Genomic DNA, 27,227 nt, shown 5'->3' with positions numbered 1-27,227 from the left:
GATCGTGCCGCGACCCGCCCAAAAATAGCACGGCCCAAGTCCCAGCTCTATTTGGGACAGACACTGATGCTTACGGATTCAAGGAAACGTCCTCCTTCCCTTCCAAGTTCCAGTGCCTCCGTCGATGACTCCAGCAAATGTCCATGAGATTCCATGGAATTCATCAAAAACTGGCGGGGAAATCTGGCACTGGGTTTGCTGGAAAAGCATAAGCAGGCGGTACTGACGGTGGAAAGGGACTAAATCGAGCGCCAATATATGTGGATTCTTCTTTAATTTCTTCCCTTTGAGGCTTTGCCAAGTCGGAAAGACGTCTATAAAAGGCCAGCCACGCGCGGGAAGCCAAGGCAAGGCGGCAACGGGCCTCTCGAGCACGCCAGGCATGGGCCCTAAGGAAGAAGGAGGCGCCGCCGAGGTCGTCTACCTCTATGGCATCCTCGAGGTGACGGTGTTCGAGGCCGAGCACCTCCACAACGCCATCCACGGCCGGATCATGGAGGTAAAGCCTGACAGAACGACATGCACGCCCGCCTCTGATTTTCATTCTTCCTGCTCGGTCGAGTCGCAGCATGTACACACAGTACAGTAGCTTCCCTCTGCACTGTAGTGAGTTCGTTGTGCTTCTCTTTGCTTTGCACTCATGCATGGCTTTGCTTGCGAGCTAATGGATTGGCCGTCAAGGATGCTCTCCCCTTTTTCGCAGTTCGTGGTCACCAACCGCCACAGCCTGTTCGGAGATTATCCTGACGAAACGCGAACGCATCCTGCACCGTCTCTTGAATTAACAAACAAATCATCAAGCTAACCACTGTCATGACTGGCCTAAACCTAAAAAGAGCCTATGCTTAAATAAGTTGCTGTCGCGGTTTAAAACCACTGAAGAAATTTTCGTAAAATTGTCTAGTGCACATAATAGGCTAACTGTCAGATCGAACAGAGTGAAGATTTTTAAACACAGAACAGAGAGAACGGAGTTACTTTCAGCTTTGTGAAAGATTCTGTGCGTAGCGATCAATGATGGCACGGCTTGGGCAGGCGACGGAGAAGCTGCAGGAGACCATGGGCGTGCACTGCCTCCAGCACAGCCGGCTCTACGTCGACGTCGACGTCGGCGCGGCGCGGGTGGCGCGCACCCGCGAGGTGGAGTTCCACCCCACCAGCCCGGCCTGGAACCAGTCCTTCCGCCTGCACTGCGCCTACCCGGCCGCCGCGGTCACCTTCACGCTTCACCGTCAAGAACCAGCACCTCGTCGGCGCGGGCGTCCTCGGCGCCGGCTCCGTGCCCGCCGCGCGCGTCGCCTCGGGGCAGCCGGTCGAGTGCTGGCTCGGCCTCCGCGGCGGCGAGCACGCCCACGAGACGCACTACTGGCGCGCGCAGGTGAACCGCCGCGGCCCCATCTACGTGCACGCCAAGCTCATGATCGGTACGCGCTCGCTGTCCTCAGATTCTCTCGCCTTATCGTCGTCACCTGAGAGCTAGCTCTCGGTCTGAATGCCTGATCTCACTGTCTCCTCCTGCTGGCAGTGGACGACGAGTACGTCATCGTCGGCTCGGCAAACCTGAACGAGCGATCGCTGGCCGGCAACCGGGACAGCGAGATCGCGCAGGGGAGCTACCAGCCGGCGCACCTGAACGGGCCGTGCGGGCGCGGGGGGGGGGGGGGGGGGGGGGGGGCAGGTGCACGGGTTCCGGATGTCGCTGTGGCACGAGCACTTCATGGCGCGCCACGCCGGCGAGGGCGGTGGCGATGATGACCGGGCCGTGTTCCTGGAGCCCGAGAGCGTGGAGTGCGTGCGGGCGGTGCGGCGGGTCGCGGAGCGGCTGTGGGGCGCGTACACGCAGGACAGGGTGGAGAACCTGCCGGGCCACCTGCTGCCGTTCCCGATAACCGTGTCGGAGTTCGGCGAGGTGGCCGACCTGCCGGCGGACGGCTGCTTCCCGGACACGAGGGCGCCGGTGAGGGGGAGGAAAGCGCTGAAGCTTCCTGACATCCTGACCACCTGAGAATCTGAGATGATGATCCCGCTTTCGCTTGTACGATCATGTCGGTCCTAAGAACCTGACAGGAGTATGCTTAAAGGATTCATGGCCAATGAGAGCGCGAATTAAACGGGGCAGAGATACCCGCACGCGTCGCATCTAGGTCGTGATGGATGTACATAATTGCCCCTGGACCGCTTATGGGCTGTCCGAGCCTCCGACGGAAAGCCTGTAATTTATGTCGCCGCCCCATGGTTTTTCTGGTACCCGTAGACCGTAGTATAAAATGAATGCTGAGTGTGGTAAAAGAATATATATACTTATCTTAAATGGAGGGATATTGTAAGGAAAATGGCTATTAAGCTGTTTGTGATTTTGGTAATTGAATAATAACATAACTACTGGAACTAATGTTTTGTCAAAATATATTTGTTAGGTTCCAAGAATGCAATGAGAAAACATTCACGAAGAAACAAAGCAAAACAACCGCAGAATACGGACTGATGCAATTGATCGATTTTGACCGATTAAATCGGCCAAGCCAAGAAAGCGGCTCTAGAATGACCAATTAATTCAGTCATGTCCATAGGGGCATCGAACCACCCAAATTAAACCGGCTTAAGTGCGCTAACTATCATCTTAAGCGTTAATCAAGTAAACACGCACTTAAAACAGTGTAATCCGGCAGCCTGTTGGGTTAAGGATCGAAAACACTGGAAGTCTCGCACGAAGACGAGCACAGATGATTACAAGCAGAAAAAAAATTCTCAAATTTAATTTACAAAGCGGAGTTTTACAAACAAGTTTACGTAAAATATCAGAGTTCAAAATGCAGCGGAAATTAAATAGAAGTTTAGTTTAGAAAAACAACGATTACTACGATGACGTGAGGACGTCACATTGAGCCCACCGATGTTGTGAATCCTGGTTAGCTCCAAACAGCAGTAGTTACCTGAAAACAGGGTGACAACAAACCCTGAGTATACTAATACTCAGCAAGGCTTACCCGACACGGGTATACTTAGCCCACTATATAGACATGCAAGCTTTTGGCTCTGGAGTTTATTTTTGCTGGAAAGCGACTAATGGTGGATCCTTGCTTTCAATATTTTAGCTCAAGTTTAATGTACAAATATCAACTAGGTTTGCATAAACATCTAGAGCAAACATGGTACATCACATTATATTTTCCAAGAGTATCATAAACATATATTCCATCCTCATCTTTCAATTCTTATTCCACTTCTTTACTACGATGTGACGCAGTGACCAAGGCTCTCATATCCGCGAGTCACGGCGAATCGATCCGATTTAACCTTGCAAGATGGACCTAACTCACACGACACATGCAAACCACGCCGGGCCACACGCGTCAGCTGTTTCCATCATTACCACGACATCTGAACCACGCCTGCTAAAACCCAGGTGAAGGGCCCCTCACGGCGAACTCCCGGAGAACCCGGAGGCGACATCCAATCCAACACCCGCCATCATTCCACGCCCAGCGTAGCAGGACGGAATTCAGAGTATCGTCGTAAAGTGGTACACAGTTTATCGGTTTCGACTACCTCCTACTTCCGGTATGTGGTTAGTACTGTTCAATCCTCGGTCAGCAGGGCCAACAACGGTACGGTCCTCAATCGACACAGGCGGAGGCTTACTTTCCAAACATTCAATATCCGTAATCTAATTCCTCTCCGTCCGGTCTCCATTTTTCTTTCCTCACAGATTCATTCTCAAGCCACTTTTCCATAAGTAACAAAAACCTATAGCTCGCGAGTGACAGCAATCACTCGACTTCTACCAGATCCTAGTTAAGCATGGCAATACTAACGACACATGTATACTAGTATAGACTCGTAGGTACCTAGGGAGAAACATGCATACTAGGGTTCCATACAACTCCTAAAAACGTAAATGCACAAATACTTAAATAAACATTGAATACTCAAATTAGGGGTTATGCTCCGGGCTTGCCTGGGTTTGACACAAAGTCAGTGAGTTAGCTTGTAGTCTTGCACCGGCTTGACATCATCCCAGTCCAAGCATGCACTCCAGTCGGTCCTTCCGTCTTCTGGATTGGTCCATCCGTGCACCATCTTCTGGCTCGGCTTCACATTGCCCTCCAGTTCCATGTGTCACACATCTAGTGTACCTAGATGATATGAAACGATGCAAATGCAATGCGATTAAAGGAAAGACATGACTGTGCAATCATTTATCGAGCAAGCACCGCATACACACTAAAAAGGCAACTGGGTTGGTGTTACAACACGAGAGTTCATTCAAAAAATTTAGCCTGAAGTGTTTCCTACTAAAAAGCATTACTAGCTTGCTTAGAAAAGGCTAAGCAAAGATGTAAAGCAAGAAAGAACAATTAGGACAATTTATTTAACCAGCAAGACATAAAAGTAAAATAAATACAAGCAACCCATGAACTAATTCTCGCGAGGTTAACATAACTTATACAGGACTAACTTATATTGTTGGAATTAACAAGCAACCATGATTTTCCAGCATTTATTGATAACAGAGGGTAATTAAATTTAACCTCAACATGACATACAAGTTAACTTAACTCAAATCATTGCAAGTACTCACCAATAAGAATTTGCCAAACATGTCTAGTCAAACAAGGGTTATTATACTTCACCCAAAAATGACATAACTTGATGGATTGAAATATACAGAAAAGAATGGCTTAGCAATACTTTTGGAAAGTGAAAGATATAGCTAGAAACTAAACAAATGCAAAAACTTAACTTGAGGACATGATCTAGCAACCAAAATTTGCCAGCATGATGATCAATTGATAAAGCATGAAATAATATTTTGCCAACATTTATTGACAACAGAAAACATTTAATTTAGCCCTAGCAAGATAACAGAACAAAAATAGATTTACAAACATGCACATTGCTTCTGGTACTGAAATTTTTACAATAAACTAAACATGCAAATAGTAAGCTACTGCATAAATTTCATAATTTTTCTACTTCCAAAACTGCAGATATTAAATAAACAAGCTAAAACAAGCATTATTCATGATTAAATCAAAACATCACAAAAACATTAAACAACCAGCATGTTAAATATTTTACCTAAGTTATACATGTCAAAAAAAGCTAACCCAACAATTTTTCCATTTTTTTCCATTTTTCTTCTATTTACTATGCATTTTCAAAGCTTGCAACCACTTAAAATAATATTTAAACTAGAGCAAAAACTATTTAGAAACTGAAGATCAACCTGTAAGGAAAGTTGTAGATCTTAGAACAAGGAATCCAACAAATTTTAGTTTGCATTTTTCTGATTTTTTTACGATTTACTATGATTTTTCAAAGTTTCAGCCAATTATTGCAAAACAACCCTTCGCAGCACTATTCATTTGAGTCTATAGCTATGCAGATAACCCCCTGAACTTGCTTCAATTCTTGCCCGAGGTCCCTGGGAGGAAATAAAACAGAGGAGGCGCACAGGAAGGGCGGCGCCGGCCGTTTCCGGCGAGGGGGCTCGCCGGCGGCGTGGGGGAAGTTGGGGAAAAGCTAGAGGGCGACGAGGGCAACCTGTGGACGTGCTCGGTGTGGGTTGGGATGGCCGGAAAGGGGATCCCCCACGGCGAGCAGTGGCGGCGGCGACGGCAAGCCACGGCGGCAGCGCTCCGGAGGCCCTGGGCGGCGGCGAGCGGGCCGGGGAGCTTCACTGCGGCAAGAGGATGCGATTTCCGGGGTCGTTTGGGGTTGAGGAGGACCGGTGGTGGGGGCTCCGCTGTGCTGCAGGGGCGGCAGCCATGGCAGACGGCGGCGAGCTCGATTCCGGTGAGCTGGAGGCCGGAGCGGCAGTCGGGGAGCTTCTCCGGGATGAGGCGAAGCTAGTGGGGTGGCTTGCTCGGGCATAGGAGGGTCGGGGAAGAGTGCTCCGCGGTGAGCTCGGCGTGGAGGTGTGGCGACGCGGTGCGCGCGTGGCGTTCGCGTAGGGATGGCACCCGCGGGTGTGGGTTTGGCGAAAACCCGCCCGCAGGCAAACCCGCGGGATTGGAAAAAGCCCGCCCGCGAGCAAACCCACGGGTGCATTTTTGCACCCGCACCCGCGGATTTCGGGCGGGTTTCGGGTGCCCGCGGGTCTAACAACTGATATAATAAAAATGTACAAAATCATCAATTTAAACAGTCAAATAACACATTTCTATAAGTAATAAGAGCAAACTAGCAACAAATCCATTAGTTCAAAGTAATAAGGACAAACTAACAATAAATTCATAAGTTATGTGCTCATTTTGTAGTTAGGATAGTTGGGATGGACCTTATCTAAGTAGGTTGGGTTGTGGTTTTTTTCGGACGGATGCGGGTCCACCCGCGGGTGAAATCTCAAATCCGCACTCGCACCCGCAATATGCGGGTGCGGGTGCGGGTCCACCCACGGGTGAAATATCAGACCCGCACCCGCATCCATCGGGTTTAAAATCCGCGGATACCCGCATCCCCGGGTGGAATTGCCATCCCTACGTTCGCGCGCGAGTAGAGGAGGCATGGCGTGGTCGGGGCGGCAGCGGCGTGGCTCGGCTCGTGGCTGCGACAACCATGGCGGGCGACGGCTCAGGGCACGCGGGTAGGTGGCCGCGCGCGCGGCTCGGTGCCGCGACAGCAGCGCAGGCAGCAGCGGCAGTGCAAGCGAGTGGCGCTCGCGCATGAGAGAGAGAGGTGAGGGAGAGAGAGGGGCAGCGGTCGAGCAGCAGCAGCGTGTAGAAGAAGGGGGAAGCACCCAGAGGCTCACTTGGCCCGTCCTCTCGACTGCGAACGCGTGGAGGTGAGGTGGCACGGCATGTTGACGAGCAATAGCGAGACTAAGGAGAAGGCTCTCGGCACTACAGTAAAAGCTGATATTTTCAAAGGATTTTCTTTCCTCTCTCTTTCCTCACTCAATCGAGGTAGTTGGAGAGGTGCAAAAATCTGGATATTTTGTACAGAAGTAGAGGATAGCTCTGGGAACCCATTCCACCTAGATTTGAAAGTTGAAACCTTATAAAATTTGAAATTCTAAAGAGAGAAGAAATCAAATTTATTTAATATCTTTATAAATGAATGAATTAGTGCTAATTATCATGTCAAGCATGTGATTAACCCTAATTACAGATAATTAATACCTGGGGTGTTACACCCCTCCACCCGGGGCATTTCAAGTGTGTTAGAGCTTGGGGATGTTGTAGATTTATGTTCCACACATATTCAAGTCTAGCCATCAAAGTGCATAAGAGAATATTAATGCAATTAGCAAAAGTCTTAGGGCTTGATTAGTGCTAGTTTAGGCCTAATAGTGCATTGCTTTAGGGGGTTAGTCTAGATTTAGGTGATGTTTGCACACCTACATTGTATCGGTGCTTGCGCGCACCAAGAGTTGTAAATCCAGGGCTTGTAAGTCTTGTGAGGCCCTCCAACCGAGTTTGTGGAGGGGCCATCGGTGCTTGTGAGAGAGAAGAGAGATCCTCAGTGTTTTGCCAAAGCTCTACCTAGTGAAGATGGCGGGGAGCATCCAGGAGGGCAAGCGCAGAGACCCACTTTGCGTGTAGGGGAGGCCCATCGGCTATCCATGGAGTTACTCGAGCGGGGCGTTTATAGCTTTGCGCGGACATTCCCTTTGATCGGGGCTCCAACAACGAGATCTAGTGAAAAGCCTTGATTTCCGATACCTCGGTAAAAATCACCATGTCGCCACGTCGGAATTTTGCATTCTCTACCTTATTAACTTCCACATTTACTTTGCGTATACTTTCTACATTTACCTTTCCTAGATTACCTTGTGTAGTTTATAGGATTAGAACCTAGGGTACAAAACTAGTAGAGATGGCAATACATAGAAAAACATAGTGCACATATAGATATAATTTGAAATATGTTTTTATATGTGTTTAGAGCTTTAGTTTTTAGAACACCTAATTCACCCTCTCTTAGTTTGCCACGGTCCTTTCAGGTATATTACCTTCTCATTTCTATAATAAAATAAAACTTAGCTTGCTGCTCTTCTTTCTTGCTATCCTTGCCTCCATGCTTGCGCACTCTTGGTTCTGTCCAACAAGGCAACAAGTGTGCTCTTTTGGACTTATGCACCTTTTCAAAATATAGTTATTTAATTTTTCTAGATTTATAGATTTTATTACGCGCCATATAAATTATATCTATGTAGTAAATACTATAAGTCTAAAAAATAACAAAATCTACAATTTAAAACGGAGGGAATAGATTGAAAGCTTAACTTCACCTATTAGGCAAAACCATTGTTATTCTGAACACCCCAAGTGTGCGCTGTTTGTCAGTCAAACTCAAGCATACCTTTTTTTAGATAACAGACTTACATTCCGGCCTCTGCGGTAACGCACCCAGCCAAAGCCTCTGCGTGACCACACACAGCCAAACTTATTACAGAATCTAAGAACAAAAATAAACTTTAGTACATGAATATATGTGTACTAAAGACCAACTAGCATCCATGGCGTCGAAGAATTGAAATCCAAGGACATCCCACCTCAGCGCGCCCGACGAGAAGGCAAAGTGGTATGTCGCCTTCCGGACATCCCCCACTGCAGTTGACAAACTGGCCCACGCTCGATCCAAAAGCCAGAATGTGGATCATATCCGGCGATGGATATGCCGCCGACTCTTTGCGTTACCGGGTCGCCAAGGTGCATCGCGATGCCGAATGGTCGCCATTGGAGAAGCACCTGTCCTCGGCGAAAGAGAGGTCGTTGCTCACTGTTAGAATGCGTGAGCAACAGCCACCGTCGTCGTGTCGGCGAAGACGGGAAGTCGCCACTGGATCTGCGACCCCATCCTCTCCTCTTCGACCTCCTCCTTGGGCACCCCCGCCTGCAGCTTATGCGCGAGCAGCGTGAGGTGCTGCCGCCGGCATCGGATATGCTGGCGGCGTGAGGTCTGAATCATGAGACACTTCCTTGCAAGGTCTCTAGCGACGAGTAGGAGTGCCTCAGCAACACCTCCAACGAGGGACACGGCACCAGTGGCGTCGTTGTTGTCGGAGTTGGCACAAATTGTACCAACACAAAGCTTTCGCCTGGCACTCCTAACGCTCGCCGCCGTGGCTGCGGTGTGACTTCCGTGGGCCACCGAGACGGCCGTCGACGCGGTGGAAAGCCTGGGCCGTCGATCTGGCCGTCGGATCCCGCCGCTTGAGAAGGTGGGGGGGGGGGGGGGGGCGCAGCCATGCACACCACGATGAACCGGCCTTGGGTGTGGTGGATCAACCCTCAGGACGGCTAGATCCGGTCAAGGAGAACCGAATCCGGCCATGGAGGCGACGGATCCGATCACGAGACGATGGATTTGGTGGAGAACGGGCGCTGGCTCGGACGCGCGGCGAGGACCGGGTGCACCACATGTTAGGCGACGGATCCGGCGAGCGGAACACCGGATCCCGCCGACGGCGGGGGAAACGCCTGGGGACACCAAATCCGGCCATGGGGGATGTGGATCCGGCCATGGAGATGATGGATCCGGCCGTCCTCCTCTTGAAATCCGACGACGACGGAAGGGTCGGGGTGGGGGAGGCGGAGCTTGCCCGGCCGCCACCTTCCTTGCGGCTGCTCGGCTTGTTGGCCAGCGAGCCGCTCCGGTGGCGGCGGGGCGAGGTGGTGGTGGCGGGGGTGGCCTGCTGACTTCCAAACAAAAAAAATCAAGCATATGGATTCCACGAGCGCCTAACGAGCTCTTCCCATAAGTAACATCTCATACCATGACGTTGAAAGATTGAGATGCATTAATCTTCCTATCGACACAAATGTAATGCTAATTCATGTTCTCTTAGGCCCAATTCCAGAAGTTCTTTTATGATTAGATCATGATTGATTTATAAATGCAAAAGGCAAGAATGATTTTTCTTAGACCAAAAGACGAGGAAATTTTTGGAAGAAGATGAAAATCTTAGCTTCTCTCTGGAACGGACAATCCAAAGAGCCTCATAACAGACTGGGCTTTTTTGAACACACGGACTGGGTCTTTTTTGACATGCCACTGGGCTTTTTACTCACAAGGGCCGGACGACGTTCCTGCCCACAAACTGAGGCTTGCTCCAACGGGTCCCTGGAAATCGCCCCCCACCCTACATAGGTGGAGTTTGGGGGGAGAATTTCCCCCCAAAGCTCCCTCTATATACGGAAGAGTTGAAACTCTCCTCATATATAGGGTGAGTTTCAACTCCCCCTATATTCTAATCACACTGTTTTTTCACGATATTAATTCTGTTTGAGCCCCGTAACATGATGATAATGTGTATTATGACAGTACAAATACTGTATGATTTTTTTAAATTAAAAAATGATAAATAAATAGTTAGTTAATGAGTGATAGTATATAGAGGGAATAGATATGAAGAGAATGGTTGGAGAGAAAGAGTTATAGAAGGAGAATTTTTTTGGAGGAAGATAATAAAATATAGTAAATAGTATATTTGGGGAGGGAGGAATGATTTGAGATAGCCTCAACTCTCAAGTGACAACGGCACGTCAGCCTCCCACTCTCTCCTCGGTGTCCCTCTGACTCACGGTCTGATTCTCACCGAGCGGGAAAACCAAAATCGAAACCTCAGCCGCCCAAATTTCTCCCCCAAAATCCCCAAGCTCCAGACCCTACCGGGCACCGTCGCTCCCGTCCTCCCCGGCGCCTCCCCGACCCGCGGCGGTCGGCGATGGAGCGGATCCACGTTGCCGTGCGCTCGCGGCCGCTCTCCGCGGAGGACGTGCGGAGCAGCCCGTGGAGGATCTCCGGCAACACCATTGCCCACTCCGCGCAGTCCTCCATCCGTTTCGAGTTTGGTGAGCCTTCGCCCTTCCGTCCCGCCCCGCTTTGGCTTCGCTTCCATGCCGGTTGATACCGTGGGGGGTTCCTGATTGGTTGAGCTCCCCGTCGTTCTCGCAGACAGGATATTCGGTCAGGAGTGCCGCACCGCCGAGGTCTACGAGGCTCGCACCAAGCACATCGTCGACTCCGTGGTCCGAGGGTTCAATGGTAATCTCGATTCCTCTGTTCGCTTGGTTTGTTGCTTCCGGGGGCAAACAAGTTGGGCACAAACGCATTTCAGAGTTGTATACTGTAGACAATGGTCTTTAGATTACTGCAGGCAGGCAACACCCCATGGGATTAGGTGATCCACTATCCCTTTGATCAGACTCCTTTTCCTTGACTTAATATCGGCTTAATTTGCCATTGACTTCTGTGCTCCCCCCCCCTCCCCCGCGTCCTGTTTCCAGATAATCCATAAATCCATAACCTTATTTCAATATTGCACTAGGTAGAATGAAACCCACACTTCCTCCACAACTTAAGGAATGTAGTATGACATCCTTCCCATGATTTGTGGCCACTTGTGAGTGACCTCTTGGCATCTCCTTTAACCCCACCTGGCGAACCATTGAAGCATTTTGGACGTGCTAGGATAGTTTAGGTCAAGTCATGTTGAGTACGATATATATTGTTCTGTAATGTCAATACATGCACGCCAACTTCAGTTGAATTTGGGTTCGTAGCCATTATTTCAATCTTGATTACCTTGTCATTTTAATTTTACTTTAGAGTAGTATTATGGCAATCTTGTCATGAACCTAGATTTTCTATAGTTGAAGAACTGAAGTTGGTTCTAGTCTCACAGGACTGTAGAATTCTAGCAGCCAGTAGTGTCTACCTAGGAACTGCAGGACAGTGCTATGCTCTTTGTCTTCCATTTGCTGTAGTTTTCATCGTTCGGCAAGTCCAATACTGTTTATCTGACACCGACTGTATGTTCATATCATTCTCTTTTATTTTTCTTTCCTTTTTTATGTTGTGCTGTTTCTTGTCTTCTTAGTTGCCTTTCTTTGTTCTTCATGAAAAAGATTTTTCTCAATCTATAAGGCAATTCGCTGAGTCTATACGCATTGAAATCAACTGGTCTCTTTCATTATGACAGGCACTGTTTTTGCATATGGTCAAACTAACAGTGGGAAGACCTACACGATGAGAGGATCGGCAAATGAACCTGGAATAATACCACTTGCAGTTCACGACTTATTCCGGTGTATTGAAGAGGTTAATTCTACATCACGCTGCTTAACAACCACTATTTCTTATGCTTACTTTTGTGTACACTATGAGAATTGTGCAACAGATATGTTCTTCTAAATTTGTGTGCAAAAGATTCTTGATGTAATTTCTCCTGAATGCTGTTAATGTTTGCTTAATATGTTTTACAAAGGCCGCCTAGCATAATCCTTAGCCACCTTTTCCTTAATTATCATAAATTCTGCATTACTATATTGAAGCTTGCCTAAAGTTTTTATTCACGTGCTCTGTATTCTGTTTGGCTTATTTGTTTTAGCTATTGTGTAGCACATTGACAGAGAATTTCTTGTCCGGATGTCTTACATGGAAATTTACAATGAAGAGATTAATGACCTTCTTGTGCCAGAACATCGAAAGTTGCAGATTCATGAGAGTAGTGAGGTGAACATCCCTTCTTTTAACATGAAATTGACCACTAACACCATTTTTGAATAGTAGTCTTAATGTTACATGTTGCTAATTTTGATTGAAGAAAGGAATATTTGTTGCCGGTTTAAGAGAAGAAATTGTTACATGCGCAGAGCAAGTCATGGACTTTATGTCTTTTGGAGAATGTAAGCTTTCTTGAATGTCTGCTGGTTCAGTTACTATATAATTAATTCTTCCTAATAAACTGCTAGCAAAATTGCAGCTCACCGCCATATTGGGGAGACAAACATGAATCTTTACAGCAGCCGTTCTCACACTATATTTCGCATGGTATGATTATATTCCTTATTTTCCTATGGATTGCAATTTTGATTCTTATGCTACTAAGTGCCCAGGTAATTGAGAGCAGAGAAAAAGGCGATGATAATGAAGCTGAAGATTCTTGTGATGCTGTACGAGTATCAGTATTGGTATGTGCAATTACCACTACTCCCTCCAGTAGATGATGATTTGCTTTTTATTGGAATACATGCAGTTTATCTTTTAAATTTTGGTTATCTATATTCTTAAGAATATTTTAGATTGGGAATTGTATTTTTTAGATTTGTGTTGATTGTTGAATGATACTCCCTAGTCCGTGCATTCATATTTATTGATCTCTTAGGCTTGTACACAGTTATAAAATAGCACAAAATGAGTAGCTGAGCATATGCCTAAGAAATTTGTCTCTTTCTGCCTTGTTATCAGTGAACAGGGAGAATGGTGTCTTGTAAAATGTTGCAAAAATTAAATAAGTATGGAAGATGTAGTCATGTCTATTATTGAGTTTGTACAACAACTGAAACATCAGAATTGTTTTTTGGGGACCATTGTCCGAAACATCACTTATTTTTGACTGGAGGGAGTACATATTTAACTATTGATGTATAAGATCCTGGTTTCTCGCTTTTCTTCCATTTATTTGAATTATTCACATTTCAGAACCTTGTCGACTTAGCTGGCTCAGAGCGTGCTGCAAAGACTGGTGCAGAGGGTCTGAGGCTTAAGGAGGGTTCTCATATTAACAAAAGTCTCATGATTCTTGGTACGGTTATAAAGAAACTTAGTGAAGGCATAGAGGGTCAAGGGTAAGTTATTAAATTGTTTACAAGTGGAGCCTAACTTGTTTTGATATTTTTTCATTACCGCTTTAATAATGGATTTTGTTCTCAGGGGACATGTTCCATACCGTGACAGTAAACTGACAAGAATATTGCAGCCTGCTCTGGGTGGAAATTCTAACACAGCTATCATCTGTAATATAACACTTGCACAGGTATGTCATCTCATTATCTGCTACCAGCCGAGTTCTCAAGTTGTTTGGACTATTGGATTATGGAAGTAGAAAAATTTACTGCTTATGTCATTCTTGCAAAGTTGTATCCTGAAGTATGAACTACTGAAGCATCTTATATTGCATATTTGAGTACGTGGTTATTTTGCTTACTGATTTTTGTTGCGTTGTGGGAATTAAGTTGAAAGGTGTCACTAACATTTCTTTTATTTTTTTCACATTTATTTAACAACTCATAGCAGTTATTCTGAATTTTCATCTATTAACTCAAGTATTATCAAAGCAAAATTGAGGGTGTGTTTGGATCTTAAGCAAGGATGACTCTACCCTTGCCAAGCAAGGGTTGGCGTTTGGTACAAAAGAAAAAAACTCGCTTCTGATGGCAAGCTGGGCACTAATGGTAGGAAAAAGCTTGCTCACGACGGAGAGCCGAATTGGCTCGCTTGCAAGAGCAAAAAACGCTGCGCAAGAGAAAAAAAGCTGGCAACTGCCACACCTAACGTGCTGTACTCAGTGCAAGTGGTAGCATCCAAACATTGAGCATCTCTTTTGTGAGCTATTGCCCATACGGGCTAGCTGGGCATAGTCAAGCTAGGCAAGGTCAATTAAGAATCCAAACGTACCCTTAGTATTCAAATGCAATCAAGCAACAACAAAGAGGAAAGATTATAGTCATAAAACTAACACTATTGTTATTTGTATCGTGGTAAACTATTTATTTTATATTTTGTAGGTACATGCTGATGAGACAAAAAGCAGTTTGCAATTTGCAAGTAGAGCATTGCGTGTAACAAATTGTGCATGTGTTAATGAGGTATTAACATGTTTCTGTTGCCAGCTAGATACTATTTCTATTCATCGTGCTATAATTGCATAATTCCTTACATTATATATATATACTGCAGATTTTGACAGATGCTGCGTTATTAAAACGCCAAAGGAAAGAAATAGAAGAGCTCCGCTCAAAGCTTAGGGTACGTTTTAAAGTGTGTTTAAGCATTAAATCTATACAACTTGAAGATACAAACTTGCACTCCTTTCTGTCCTTAGAACTCTCAAAGTGATCATTGGGGGGAAGAAATTCTGAATTTGCGGAACACACTACTGCAGGTTGCTTTCTCAGCATTTTTTTCCTACAGTGATTCATGACTATGTAATACATCGATTAATCTGGTTATTATTTTTCTAGAGTGAACTGGAAAAAGAAAGGATTGCATTAGAGTTGGAGGAGGAAAAGAAAGCTAAAGAGCAGCGCGACAAACGCTTGATTGAACAGGCAAAGAAAATTGAGAATCTTAGTTCAATGGTACTAAATTCAGAGAGAGATGACAGGAGTATTGCTTTTAGTAAGGTTAGTTGTCACAATTTGTTATGTAATATGTAACAGTTGTCCACGGCATATACACTGCATGGTTGCTCATTGTTCCTTCTTCCAATTTTTCTTCATAATAGGTGTTCTTTCTTTTCTGCTGATAACATGAAGTAAAATCTGTTTAAACTTTAGACTTTACAAAAATAGTCATAAGATGTGTGCCTCTTTTAAACATAAGACCAACAATGTACTGCTACTCTTTATCCTACTAATATTTTTTTTCTTACGGAAAAAAAATTCTTCCTTGAACAGGACAAAAGAAGGGTAACATGGTGTCCTGGACCAAAAGCAAGGCAATTTGGTATTGAGGTATCATTAGAACTGGCGCTCTTCAACATGTTCAATTTGGCATTCTGAAAGTCTACTGACACATCTTTTGTTTTTGGTTGGCTCTGCAACATTGTTTATTGACCCCTTATCGTTTTTGAAATGTTATTCAGAAAGAGTTTCACCCAGAGTATTTGTCTAGATGTTCTTCTCTCTGTGAATGCTTTTGCTTTTCATCCTTTTTTCTTAGGATATGTGGATAGTAGATAACATATGCGGTGGACTAGTGTCATTTTTCTGGGTGCATGCCATACATATATATATATTAATACAATTCTTTTCTTTCAATCAAATCGTTGCGAGAGTATTAAAATTTATGCAAAAGATGACTGATTGTGTTAAGAATATATTCTGAGTATCTATACGTAATGTTCAGGTTTTAGGACCTATCGAGGAAGGCCCTACAAGCAGCACAGTTAGAAATGAACGCAATATGGGAATGCCGCCACGTTTTGAAGAGCTAATTCAAGAAAGTTATGCAAGTAATGATGAGCCTTGTGCTAACGCTTGCTCACCTATTGATATGGCCGAAGACAGTGAAGATGTTTCTCTACCTGATTCACATGCTTTGCTGCATGTTACCAACCGAAGAAAGACAAATACAATGGTGATTGATTCTGATACTTCTCGTTTTGAGCTTTTGAGCTTTTATTAATACAAGATGCCTATTCAAGTTTTGGATTTCTTTCTCTAAAAATATTTTGTAATTTTTTTGGTTACATATCTGATTGTTGAATACATGGTCTTGCCAGAAGAAATCAGATCAAGAGCAATTCGGGGGGACAGCTGGTGAACTAATAATACCTGAAGACGCTCTTGATGGGAATAATGCTCTTCAAAGTCAGGAAAGCACTGTGCCTTGTGTAGTTAGTAGCTTATCTGCTCGAGAGTCTGAAGCCATTCTTGTCATTAAACAACTTCAAGATCAGGTGGTAGTTTGCCCCCTATTATTGTGCTACTCTGAAATTAAAAAAATTAAGTATTTGAATACATCCCAAGCAGATCAAGTTGTTGGAGGCAGAGAAGAGTTCTATTCAAACTAATTTGGATGATGTTCTTGAATTGGCAACTCAACAGAAGACCTCGTCTGATGAGAAGTATGAAAAGGTGAAGGATGCTACACTTTGGAAATTGAAAGTTATTCTGTATCTGTAATAAACACAACATTCAATTCAAGTTGTCACACTCTAAGAAGTCCTTAAGATCGATGATGATTTTCTTATGAAATTTATGCTTTACCTTGAAGCTGTTCTTACATTCTATACCACTTTGCCTATTTGCAGCTTCAGCAGAATGCTCTGGCCGCACAAGAACAAGCAAAAGTTGCTAATGAGAAGGTTTCCACACTGTCTGCTACTATAAAATCCAATCAGGCACTTCGTTACCCTCTTCCAGTTGTATTATATCCCTTTTTTCTTTAAAAAAACCATAGCTAGGAATTTAGTTTCTTTCCATCTTCCTGCAACCATTTGTCCACTTCATGTTATTGCCTGACTAATTACATGACTGGATACATGTATGAAACATTTTTCTCCAACTTCCAGGAAGTAGCATACGGATTCCTCAGTAATGTATTGATTGAGACCGAAGGAATAAATTTGGAGACGCATCAGTTGAGAAACTCAGTTGAAAGCGCTCTTTCGTTTATTGATGAACTTTCTCAGAATCTCTTGATGATGGCACAAGGCGTTCTTGTATGGTTTCTATCATTTTTATGACAGCATCTCCAGATTGGACTTTCTTGAATAATCCTGTCCTTTAGTTAAATTAAATCAACTGTTTTATTCTATATTCAACATTGAGTATCAGCATGCATTTTAGTCCATTATGCACAGTAGTTCAGTTGTTCACCTTAGAGATGCAAATTGTCAATCTGATCCTCCCTATAATTTTTTTCACCTATATGCTAATATGCTACATTCCTACTACCACAAAGCAATATAATGTGAATGGCTGTCATGATCTTTGAAGGTTGTGAACCAATTGCATTGCTATGTTACTGTTATAAGCTTTGAAAAATCCTACATGCAGTCTGGTGAAAATGTCTCATCAATGGAACACTATGTTATGCTATTTATTGATTTCCAAGTGGATTTATGTTTGCTTAGTGTAGTACTGCATCTATCTAACTGTCTGAACACAGTTCCCATCTTTCAATCCTAGTATCATATGTAGTTGATGTGCACTTTTGCTTTCCATAGGAAGTAAAGCACTCTGCTCATGAAGATATTAGACGGTTTGGTTCTATGGTCAGGGATTATGAGAAACTGTCAGCCTGTTTGATGGAAAAAGTCTGCAAACTTGAAACAGAGAAGGTATCTTCAAATTCTCGTTCCTAATGCACTCAAGTTTTAAGCAGTTATTTTTTTTCAATGTTACTCTGATTTGAATGCAGAAACTGTTAGAGGAACAATCCCAAGATCAACAAAATGAAATTGATAAACTGAAATCCAGTCTGGCAAGCTGTGAGAAGGCCATAGATGTTTGTTACTGACTAATCTCTTCTCAAATATTTAAATTCCTAGTTCCTAATCCCGAACTTACTGAAAAAAAAAACTTATACTCAGGACTGTACTCTTCAACATGAACTGGAGAAGGATGGGATTCTCTCGGAGCTCCTAAACCTCCAAAAGGAAGTATCGACCTTGTCATCATCCTCTTTGATGAAAGAAAAAGAATCTATCCGAAAGGAACTTGATAGGACTAAAACTAAGTTAAGAGAGACTGAGAACAAACTTAAGAATTCCATTCAGGAGAAAATAAAACTTCAGGTTGGTTATCAACTTTCTGTTTATAATTTTTTTTACCACTTAAAAGCCAGCTGTTCTGATGTACAAACATACATGTTCTTTTACCAGAGTGAAAAAGCAGAGGCCCACAAAGAAGTTAAGAAATTGCAAAGCCAAAGAACTTTGCTTGAACGTGATTTACGGAAACGTGATTCAGTTACTGTTGAGAAAAAGCATGAGCTGAATTGCACGCTCGATCAAGCTGTCCAGATGCAGGTATTCATTATTCTTTGCAAATGCCACATCTAGGATGTACTGTCATCGTAGCTTACATATTGGAGTCACTAGTCCTGCACTGTTACCAGTTACAACTATTCATAGATCAGTACAGATGCTTAAAACTTATAATAAACATTAGATTTTGCTTTAAAAAATGACTTAAGTTTTCTTTCCTTTGAGATCGTATCTGCTGGAGAACCGAGCAGTGGTAGAGCCTCATGCTCGGATGCCCAACTAGGCTTGAACCCACCTTTCACAGTTTTTGTGTTGTTGGTACCTCCCTAAAGGGTTTCTATTGAGTGGCATGCACTTCGAGGCAAAGCCTGGAAAGTCCCCTCTTTTATGGCAAAGCCAGGGATGTCTTCTTCTCCTGTGGCCTGAGTTATATGCTGGGAATATAACATAGTACAAAAATCCCTTTCAGGAGCTTTGTGGCCATGAATCTCATTTCCCTCTTTTTTTTACATATATCCAGGAGGAGTACCAAAAGCTTGAGATGCACGTTTTTGATATGGAGGCGGAAATTTCTTCTTTACAAGAAGCTTTAACGACTTCAGTCACTGAAAAGGATGAAGCATTGTCTAAAGTAGAGCTTATTACATCGGAACTAGAAGATCTCGCGAATAAATTGAATTCAGCAGAATCAGAAAGGAATTCCTTAAGTGATGAAGTTGCACTTTTGGTATACATAACATGCCTTTGCAAATATCCTAACCTTATTGCTTTTTCGCATTCTTTTTGTCTACTCAATTTTTCAATCATGAAACTGTATTTTGTGATACAGACCAAAAGGTCAAAGGCATCTGAATCAACCCTTAAAAGATTAGAGGCTTCTCTTAGTTCTGTATCAAGGGAAAAGGAGGATATGGGAATGGTAAAGCACTATACTTTAATCTATGATGAATTTGGGGGAAAACTCTAGAACTGCTCTCTTGATTGCCTTGTGGTACATATATATATATACATTGTTATGGGCTAGGCCTAACACATACATGGCCCAACACTCCCCCTCAAGATGGGTGATAGATATCTATCATTCCCATCTTGTTACATGCTAAATTACATTCCTTTACTCCTAAACCTTTTGTTAAACAGTCAGCTACTTGATTACACGAGTTTACATGGCCTAATTCCAATATACCATCATCTATTTTCTCCTTGATGAAGAAGCGATCTATCTCCACATGCTTGGTTCTATCATGTTGAACAGGATTACTAGCAATGTTGATAGCTGACTTGTTGTCGCACCAAACTCTCAAGGGGCCTTTTCTTAGCACATTTAACTCTGATAAAAGATTTCTCACCCATAACATTTCACTCACCCCAAGAGACATTGCTCTATATTCTGCTTCAGCAGTTGAACGGGACATGATTGATTGCTTCTTGCTCCTCCATGACACTAAGTTTCCCCCAACGAAGACACAATAACCTGAAGTTGATCTCCTATCATCAAGGCAACTCGCCCAATCAGCATCACAATAGCCTTCAACATTCAAGTGACCATGACTTTTAAAGATCAACCCCTTTCCTGGACTACTCTTGAGATATCTTAGGATCCGATAAACTGCATCCAAATGCCCACTCCTTGGGTCGTGCATATACCGACTCACAACACTTACTGCATATGATATGTCAGGCCTTGTATGACATAGATAAATAAGACGCCCAACAAGCCTCTGATATCTTTCCTTATTCACTGGATTGCCCGATTCAGCACATAACTTGTGATTAGGATCAATTGGTGTTGATACAGGGCGACATCCAAGCATGCCGGTCTCACTAAGCAAGTCCAGAACATACTTTCTTTGTGAAAGAACGATGCTTTTGGATTTCGTGCAATCTCAATACCAAGAAAATATCTGAGTTGACCAAGGTCCTTGACTTCAAACTCCTTACTTAGTTTTTCTTTAAGGTGAATGATCTCTCTTTCATCATCACCTGTAATGATAATATCATCCACATATACAGCTAGCACCGTGATCTTGCGTCCCAAATGTCTATAGAATAGTGTATGATCTCCATTGCATTGTTTGTATTGCATACCACATAATGCACGTTTGAATCTATCAAACCATGCTCGTGGAGATTGCTTGAGGCCATATAGGGACTTTTTTAGTCTACATACCTTTCCAATCACTTCAGGTTTAGAATAATCAGGGGGTATCTCCATATACACCTCTTCTTGGAGCTCACCATGCAAGAAAGCATTCTTTACATCCAATTGATACAAGGGCCAACCAAAGTTTGCAGCACAGGATACCAATGTTCTTATGGTACTCATCTTTGCTACCGGTGCAAATGTTTCATCATAATCAATCCCATATGTCTGGTTGTACCCTCTTGCAACCAATCTTGCTTTATATCGTTCCACTTTCCCTTCTGCATTTTGCTTCACTGTGATTCTGTGAAGACCCACTTGCAACTAACAGTTTTCTTTCCAGCAGGTAGTTTTACAAGATCCCATGTCTTGTTCTTTTCAAGAGCTATTAGCTCCTCCAACATAGCCTCATGCCATTTAGGATCCTGCTTTGCTTCTTTCCAGTCCTTAGGGATTACTACGGACTGTAATGATGCAACAAATGTTCTATATGCAGGAGACAGTAATGCATAAGAAACATAGTTACTGATATCATGCTCAAATCCATACCTTGGTGGAGGCATACCAATTTTAGCTCGTGGTTCTTTCTGTAATGCAATGGGCAAATCATCCAAACCGGATTCTTCAATCTCAGTCGAAGAAGTCGTGACACATCAACAATTTCTTGAGGGATTGCTGATTCAGGAGTTATTCCTGGAACCTCTTCTTGAGATGTACGTGTCCTCCTCGTATACACTCTCAATGGGCCCTTATATCGTGGGTCATCACCTACAGAACTGTCCTCTTGACAAGGAGTTGGATCCAAGTCACTTGTCATTGTCTCCATTCTTGGTTGAGGAATAGAGCCAGTAATCACTCCTTCCATTCTCCTTTGATTTTGCTCAGTTGGACTACTTATGACACCATGGTTCTCCCCCTCTCGATCATCTTGATTTATGCTCATATCACCAAATTCAAACAAGGAGCTTAAGTCGGTCTTTTCACCATAATAAGGTTCTGATTCCCTAAATGTCACATCCATACTTACAAAGAGACGACGTTCAGTGGGACATCAACACTTGTACCCCTTTTGACTTGATGAATAACCCACAAATATGCATTTGACTGCTCGAGGATCCAACTTTCCAACAGAAGGCCTATGATCCCTGACAAAGCAAGTGCACCCAAATACCTTAGGTGGAACAATAAATTCATTAACTCCTATTAGCATCTCATATGGGGTTTTCCAACCAAGCAATCTAGAAGGCGTACGATTAATCAAATATACAGCTGCCATCACTGCCTCACTCCACAAATTTTTTGGCACATTCATAGTATACATGAGTGAACGTGCAACTTCCAAAATATGGCGGTTCTTTCTTTCAGCTACTCCATTTTGTGAAGGAGTATCTGGACAAGTGGTTTGATGCAATATCCCCTGGGCCGATAGAAAATTACCAAACTCATTATTCATGTACTTTGTTCCATTATCTGTCCTTAATACCTTAATCTGACCATCATACTGATTCTTGATGAGTGAGCAAAAATCTTGAAAACATCTAAGTACTTCGCTCTTGTGTTTCATGAGATATATCCAAGTCACACGTGAATGACAATCAATAAAGGTAACAAAGTATCTCATTCCACTGACTGAGACAATTGGGCATGTCCACACATCAGAGTGAATAAGCATAAAAAGAGATAGACTTCTAAGTCCTCTGCTTACATATGTTGCTCTTGTATGCTTCCCATACTCACATGCATCACATATAAGTTTCCTCCTGTCTGTCTTACTCATCATCTCTGGAAACACTTTAGCCATAGTGTCAAATGATAAGTGGCCCAATCGACAATGTTGAAGCATCACTCTTGCTTCATCTTCATTCATACCTGCTACCAAAGCAGCATCTATAAGCCTGCCATCCTCTTTTCGATCAAGGTACCACAATCCGCCATGCCTAACACCGATCCCAATTTCCTTTCCTGTCCTTTCTTGAATAGTGCAATGCTCTCGATCAAAAGTGACTCGACAATCTATTTGATCAACTAGAGCACTCAATGATAACAAATTTACAGGAAATGATGGAACATGTAGAACTGATGTCAAATTAATTGATGGCGTGCAATTAACAGTACCAATACCTTTGATGGGTTGACATGTCCCGTCAGCAGTTTGGATGGTCTCCTTGTGTGTGGATGGATATTGTTTATATGTCAAAAACTCATTTTGAGCACCTGTGACATGTTTGGAAGCTCCATAGTCCAATATCCATTCAGAGTGAGGGATTCCCATACATGAAAGTGCTTTACCATGAATACCTTCTAGCTTGATGTTATTTGACATCACTTCCGCCCTTTTTTCCTGTTCTAAATTCGCCACAATTTGCTTGGTATATGATGGCATCTCCTCTGTCCGCACAATGAGCAAGCTGACCAATTTCTCTAGTCTAGCCAATTTCTCAAGAATTTGTTCAATTCTTTGATTTTCCTCCTCCTTCCTCGCAGCAGGCATCTCCATCTTCATTTCATCGACCGCCGACTCCAATTCGCTGTTCCTAGCAATGGCCGCTAAGGCCACCTCCAGAGAACCGATCTTCGCCTCCACATCCGCCTTCCTAAATTGAAGAGCCTCCAATTCCCTCAATGTCTCCTGGAGCTTCTCCTCCATCTGATCCTCAATGGTACCCTTGCTTCCTGCAGCTTCTCCATCAGTAGCAATGTTTGTCTGACCTTCCTCTCCAAGGCTGCAACTCTTCCTTTCTTCTTCCTCAGCAGCACAATCCCGTGCCACAACTTCCTCCTCCATCGGTGCAAGTGCAGGTGCACGAGGTCTCCCCCGGCGGCCGCCAGCCACCGCGGGCTCATGGCTGCCACCGGCTGTGGGCGGGCGCAGAGGGCCTCCCAGGCCGCCGCGCGGGCTGCTGCTCTGCTCTGCTGCGGTCCCGCGCCGCTGCTGCTCTGCTTTGCTCCAGAGCAGCATCCTCATCAGCGTCTCCCCCGTGCTCTCCTCTGTGACCAGGCCCAGCAGCATCCGCACATCCTGCTCCGCCGCCTTGGCCAGCTCCAGCCCCGCCACGGTCTCAGCTCGCACCAGCGCCTCACGCGCTGCCTCCGCGTCAGCACGCCTGAACACCTCCCGCGCCGCCGCGAGGCAGGCCCCTAGCACAGCGCGCTCCTTCCCCTGCTCCGCCTTCTCTTTGGCGTACTCTGCCTGCTGTGTGTTTGCGGCCGTCGTCGACGCGGTCTCCACCTCCGCCTCCTCCAGAATCGCCACCGTCGGCTCTGACACCATGATGAATTTGGGGGAAAACTCTAGAACTGCTCTCTTGATTGCCTTGTGGTACATCTGTACATATATATATATATATATATATATATATATATATATATATATATATATATATATATATATACACACACACACATTGTTATGGGCTAGGCCTAACACATACATGGCCCAACAATCTATTTAGCTGTTATGTGAGATTCTTTTCATTTTGTTTAAATGAAATGCAGCAACTTACTGATGCACTTCTGGACATGGAGTCTGAAAGATCAGTTTGGACAGCAAAGGAGAAGGAATATCTAGATGTTAATCAGAGATTGAATACTTGCCTTGATGAGAACAACAAACTATTAGAAGATTTGATTAAGGTACCTTTAACAGAGTAATGTGTTTAGTTACCATAATTTACGCATCTACGGTGTCCAATTTACCTATCTGGGCCTTGCCCAGATGGGTAACGACATTGTTTAGCAGGTTTATAGAGGGGCTTTAAGTTTAATATATTATTCATTGCCCTTCACTACTGATACTCCAAAGAACTTCTGTATTAAATAAAATGTTGTCATACACTACTAGGTGCGGCAAGAGCTGGCATCTTGTAGAGAACAGTGCAGAATTCTGGAGGAAAAACTGGCTCATTCCATAGAGAGTAACATGAATGGGAAAGAAATAAAATTCTGGTCAGTCTTCCCATCGAATCTTTTCCAACAAGCATCTGTGCCTCCATATATGAGATTTAGTGTTGTTTGACTGAATGATTAACATGATATGTATGAGCTTGTACATGGGCTGTTTCTATTATTTTTATATCATCATTTTTAACATGCAGCTAAAGGCTTCCAAGTTTTAGAAAGAAGCCTGTTAATGGGAGGTACTTTCAAAATATAAGAATATATTCAATCGAGCTTTGCATCAAAACTGCAAAATTTGCTTTTCAAAAAAACAACTGCAATTTTGTATTGACGTGCTCTGAATTGTTTGGTATACTTTTAAAATGTTTCAAGATAATTTTTATAAGGCAAAAAATCAGTGGGGTTATATAGACATGTTTGCAAAGTGAATAAATAGCGAGTTCTGGGCAATAACCAATAAGTAATTGTTTAACATAATGGATCTAGTAGAAAGAGTGTGCATGCTTTTCTAGACAAAAGATGTGTTTGCAAATTTGCATAGCCTCACTACTGACAAGTAGTTTTGTCTCATGCAGCAGCGATGCCGACCAAGCTTTGGAAAAAGGAAGAACCATTGATGGTGATGTAGGTGAAAATGTAAGTCTTGTAGTCTCTTTATTTTGCTCTACTTCTCTTTGGGGCTTCAAAGTTTTTGAGCATTATGAAACCAAATATTTTTTTCCCCTCATCTCCTGTGTGTCATTGTGTCAAGCCTCAAGAATAAAAAGAGGGTTAAGAGTAGGAAACAACCTCGTGAGCAAGGATTGACTAAGATGCTAAAGATAGGGTCCTGACCCCCTTTGCTCCAGCCAAGCTCCACAGCTGCGCCTTACCCTTTGGGCTTGTTTTATTGAACACGCAGTCCCATATCCACCAGACCCCTTACCCTTGCTCTGAAACCATATAAAATGGTGTGTTTTACATCATATTGGCATGGGAAATTATCACTAGAGCAGCTATTTAGTTTTCAGTATTTCCCAATAAGCAACAATTGCCCCAAAAAATTCTTGTTGATACTGTTGTCTATACAACCAGAAGTGATGTCACTTATTCGATATTTCCAATGATATTAAATGCTACAGTTATTTTTCCAGGTGAAATTTTTTGGTAGGTTTATTTTCTACATTTCTGCTGACTCCATTTTGAACAGGAACTTCATAAACAACTTTTGATGATTACTGAAGAGCGTGATAGTTTACTTTCTGAGACACAGCAGATGAGGTTAATCGTCAATGAAGCAGAGGTTTCGAAAGAGAATTGTGACAGAAAGGCAAGTGCTTTATATATTACTAACCATAAGTTAAGTCATTAAGAACTAACTTGTTTTCTGTTGCTTTTTATAATGCAGTTAATACATGCCAAAGCTACAATAGATGAGTTGAGCTCTAGGATATCTATCATGGAAGTCAATATGAAACAGGTAAGAACCATTGAACTCATTGTGTCTACTATCGCTTAAGGCTATAAGGTCATTGGATTTCATTTTGAAAAAAAAAAGTTGTAGGTTGCTTTGTCTGTTTCACACTGCATTTTAAAAATAAATTCATAGCACACAACTGGATCCTGTAAAAAGACTCCCATGTTTTATTGCTCTCACTTCAAGTATTTTGGAACACATCTTTGAATACTATTTTCATATGCCCAACATGAAGTTCTGAACATGAAAGTGTTGATCTTGGATGAAAATTTGGAAAATTTGACTGAATCCTTTGTTAACTGGAGTTTTTCACTTGGTTTCATGTCATCTAATTTTCAAAGGAACTTAAATCAAATTTCCAAGTTGGCCTCTCCAAATTGTGCGTCAACTTATCAATTCAGTAGTAGTTTTTCTACGTTGTAGCTTAGGTAACTTGACAGTTATGTGGAAGTGCATATTGCATAACATTCTTGTGTTTATAGGATGCTGTGGCTAATAACAAAGAGAAGACAAAGCTTCGCATGCAGATTCGGTCGCTGCAACCAGAACTTGAGGCCCACCGTGGACGGCTCAAAGAAGCGGTGAATGAGATGAAGATCATGGACACCAAATACCAAGAAGCATCCACTAAGCTGAAGAAGGAGCTTTTTAATAGCTGCCGTGAAGTCCTGAGGTTGAGAGAAATGCTTAAAGAAATGCAGGGCGCATCAAAGTAAGATTGTAAATTTGTCGCATATCTTCTTATGCGCAGCTCGCGTAGCAGAAATGTAAATATGTGATGGACCATATGGAAGGCACACCCTGTATTTCCTTAGGCTGTTTCCAGCAGCGCTCGCATCGCGTCGCGCATGCGGAAAAAAAGGTACGCGAGGCAACTGTAGTAGTGTCCAGCAGAATGCGAATGCGAACACGCAAAAAAGGAGACGTCCCCAGACGAAGCGCAAATCCATGCATTCTCTCTCCTCCCCGCATCCTTCCCGGGCTTGAGCTGGGCCCTCCTGTCCGCGCCTCGCTAGCAGGAGATGACAAACTTGAGCTGGGCCCTCCCCGCCTGTGATGCCGTCTTTGGACTTTGTCGTCCGCACGCTGCTGGAACAAGCGCTCCCCTTTCTCAATGGAAGATGTGGGCCCTGTTGCGAGTACGCCGTATTCTCCGCATCCGCATCCGACCACTGCTGGAAATAGCCTTAACCAGTAAGGGTATGTACTGTACTTGGGAGTTGAGGTAACAATCCCGGATTCATGCATCCATCGTTGTTTCCAAAGGATTGAGTATTGTCTTG

General features: G+C 43.7%; 1 protein-coding gene and 1 pseudogene across 10 annotated transcripts; both read left to right on the top strand.

The window, feature by feature from the left end:
- Window positions 1-337: 337 nt before the first annotated feature.
- LOC120660689 (kinesin-like protein KIN-7I) lies at window positions 338-27,227 on the top strand. Of its 10 annotated transcripts, none has more exons than XM_039939306.1 (32): window positions 10,480-10,802; window positions 10,906-10,995; window positions 11,933-12,051; window positions 12,352-12,465; window positions 12,557-12,638; window positions 12,716-12,783; window positions 12,849-12,923; window positions 13,435-13,580; window positions 13,666-13,768; window positions 14,520-14,600; window positions 14,692-14,760; window positions 14,837-14,896; window positions 14,976-15,137; window positions 15,411-15,467; window positions 15,862-16,092; window positions 16,241-16,414; window positions 16,488-16,592; window positions 16,769-16,858; window positions 17,030-17,179; window positions 17,687-17,800; window positions 17,881-17,967; window positions 18,053-18,256; window positions 18,344-18,490; window positions 18,969-19,175; window positions 19,278-19,367; window positions 24,087-24,224; window positions 24,433-24,536; window positions 25,064-25,124; window positions 25,678-25,797; window positions 25,876-25,947; window positions 26,427-26,753; window positions 27,130-27,227. In XM_039939306.1, the coding sequence occupies exons 1-31, from the start codon at window positions 10,676-10,678 to the stop codon at window positions 26,658-26,660; spliced, it is 3,681 nt and encodes a 1,226-aa protein (XP_039795240.1). In that variant the 5' UTR covers window positions 10,480-10,675; the 3' UTR covers window positions 26,661-26,753; window positions 27,130-27,227. The 10 variants fall into 10 exon arrangements, with proteins under 10 accessions (XP_039795244.1, XP_039795249.1, XP_039795240.1 ...); XM_039939307.1 differs by having other exon boundaries at window positions 16,238-16,414; window positions 16,769-16,822; XM_039939305.1 differs by having other exon boundaries at window positions 10,481-10,802; window positions 16,238-16,414.
- LOC120662667 lies at window positions 383-2,392 on the top strand (annotated as a pseudogene).

This window comes from Panicum virgatum, chromosome 2N (genome assembly GCF_016808335.1).
Source record: "Panicum virgatum strain AP13 chromosome 2N, P.virgatum_v5, whole genome shotgun sequence".
Lineage (NCBI taxonomy): Eukaryota > Viridiplantae > Streptophyta > Magnoliopsida > Poales > Poaceae > Panicum > Panicum virgatum.
This window is presented reverse-complemented; position numbering and strand designations above follow the sequence as displayed.

Coding starts and splice junctions, on each gene's coding strand:
- LOC120660689 (XM_039939305.1), top strand. CDS start 10,676: ATGGAGCGGATCCACGTTGCCGTGCGCTCGCGGCCGCTCTCCGCGGAG. Junction 10,803..10,905: donor CTCCATCCGTTTCGAGTTTG/GTGAGCCTTCGC, acceptor TCGTTCTCGCAG/ACAGGATATTCGGTCAGGAG. Junction 14,761..14,836: donor AGCTCCGCTCAAAGCTTAGG/GTACGTTTTAAA, acceptor TTCTGTCCTTAG/AACTCTCAAAGTGATCATTG.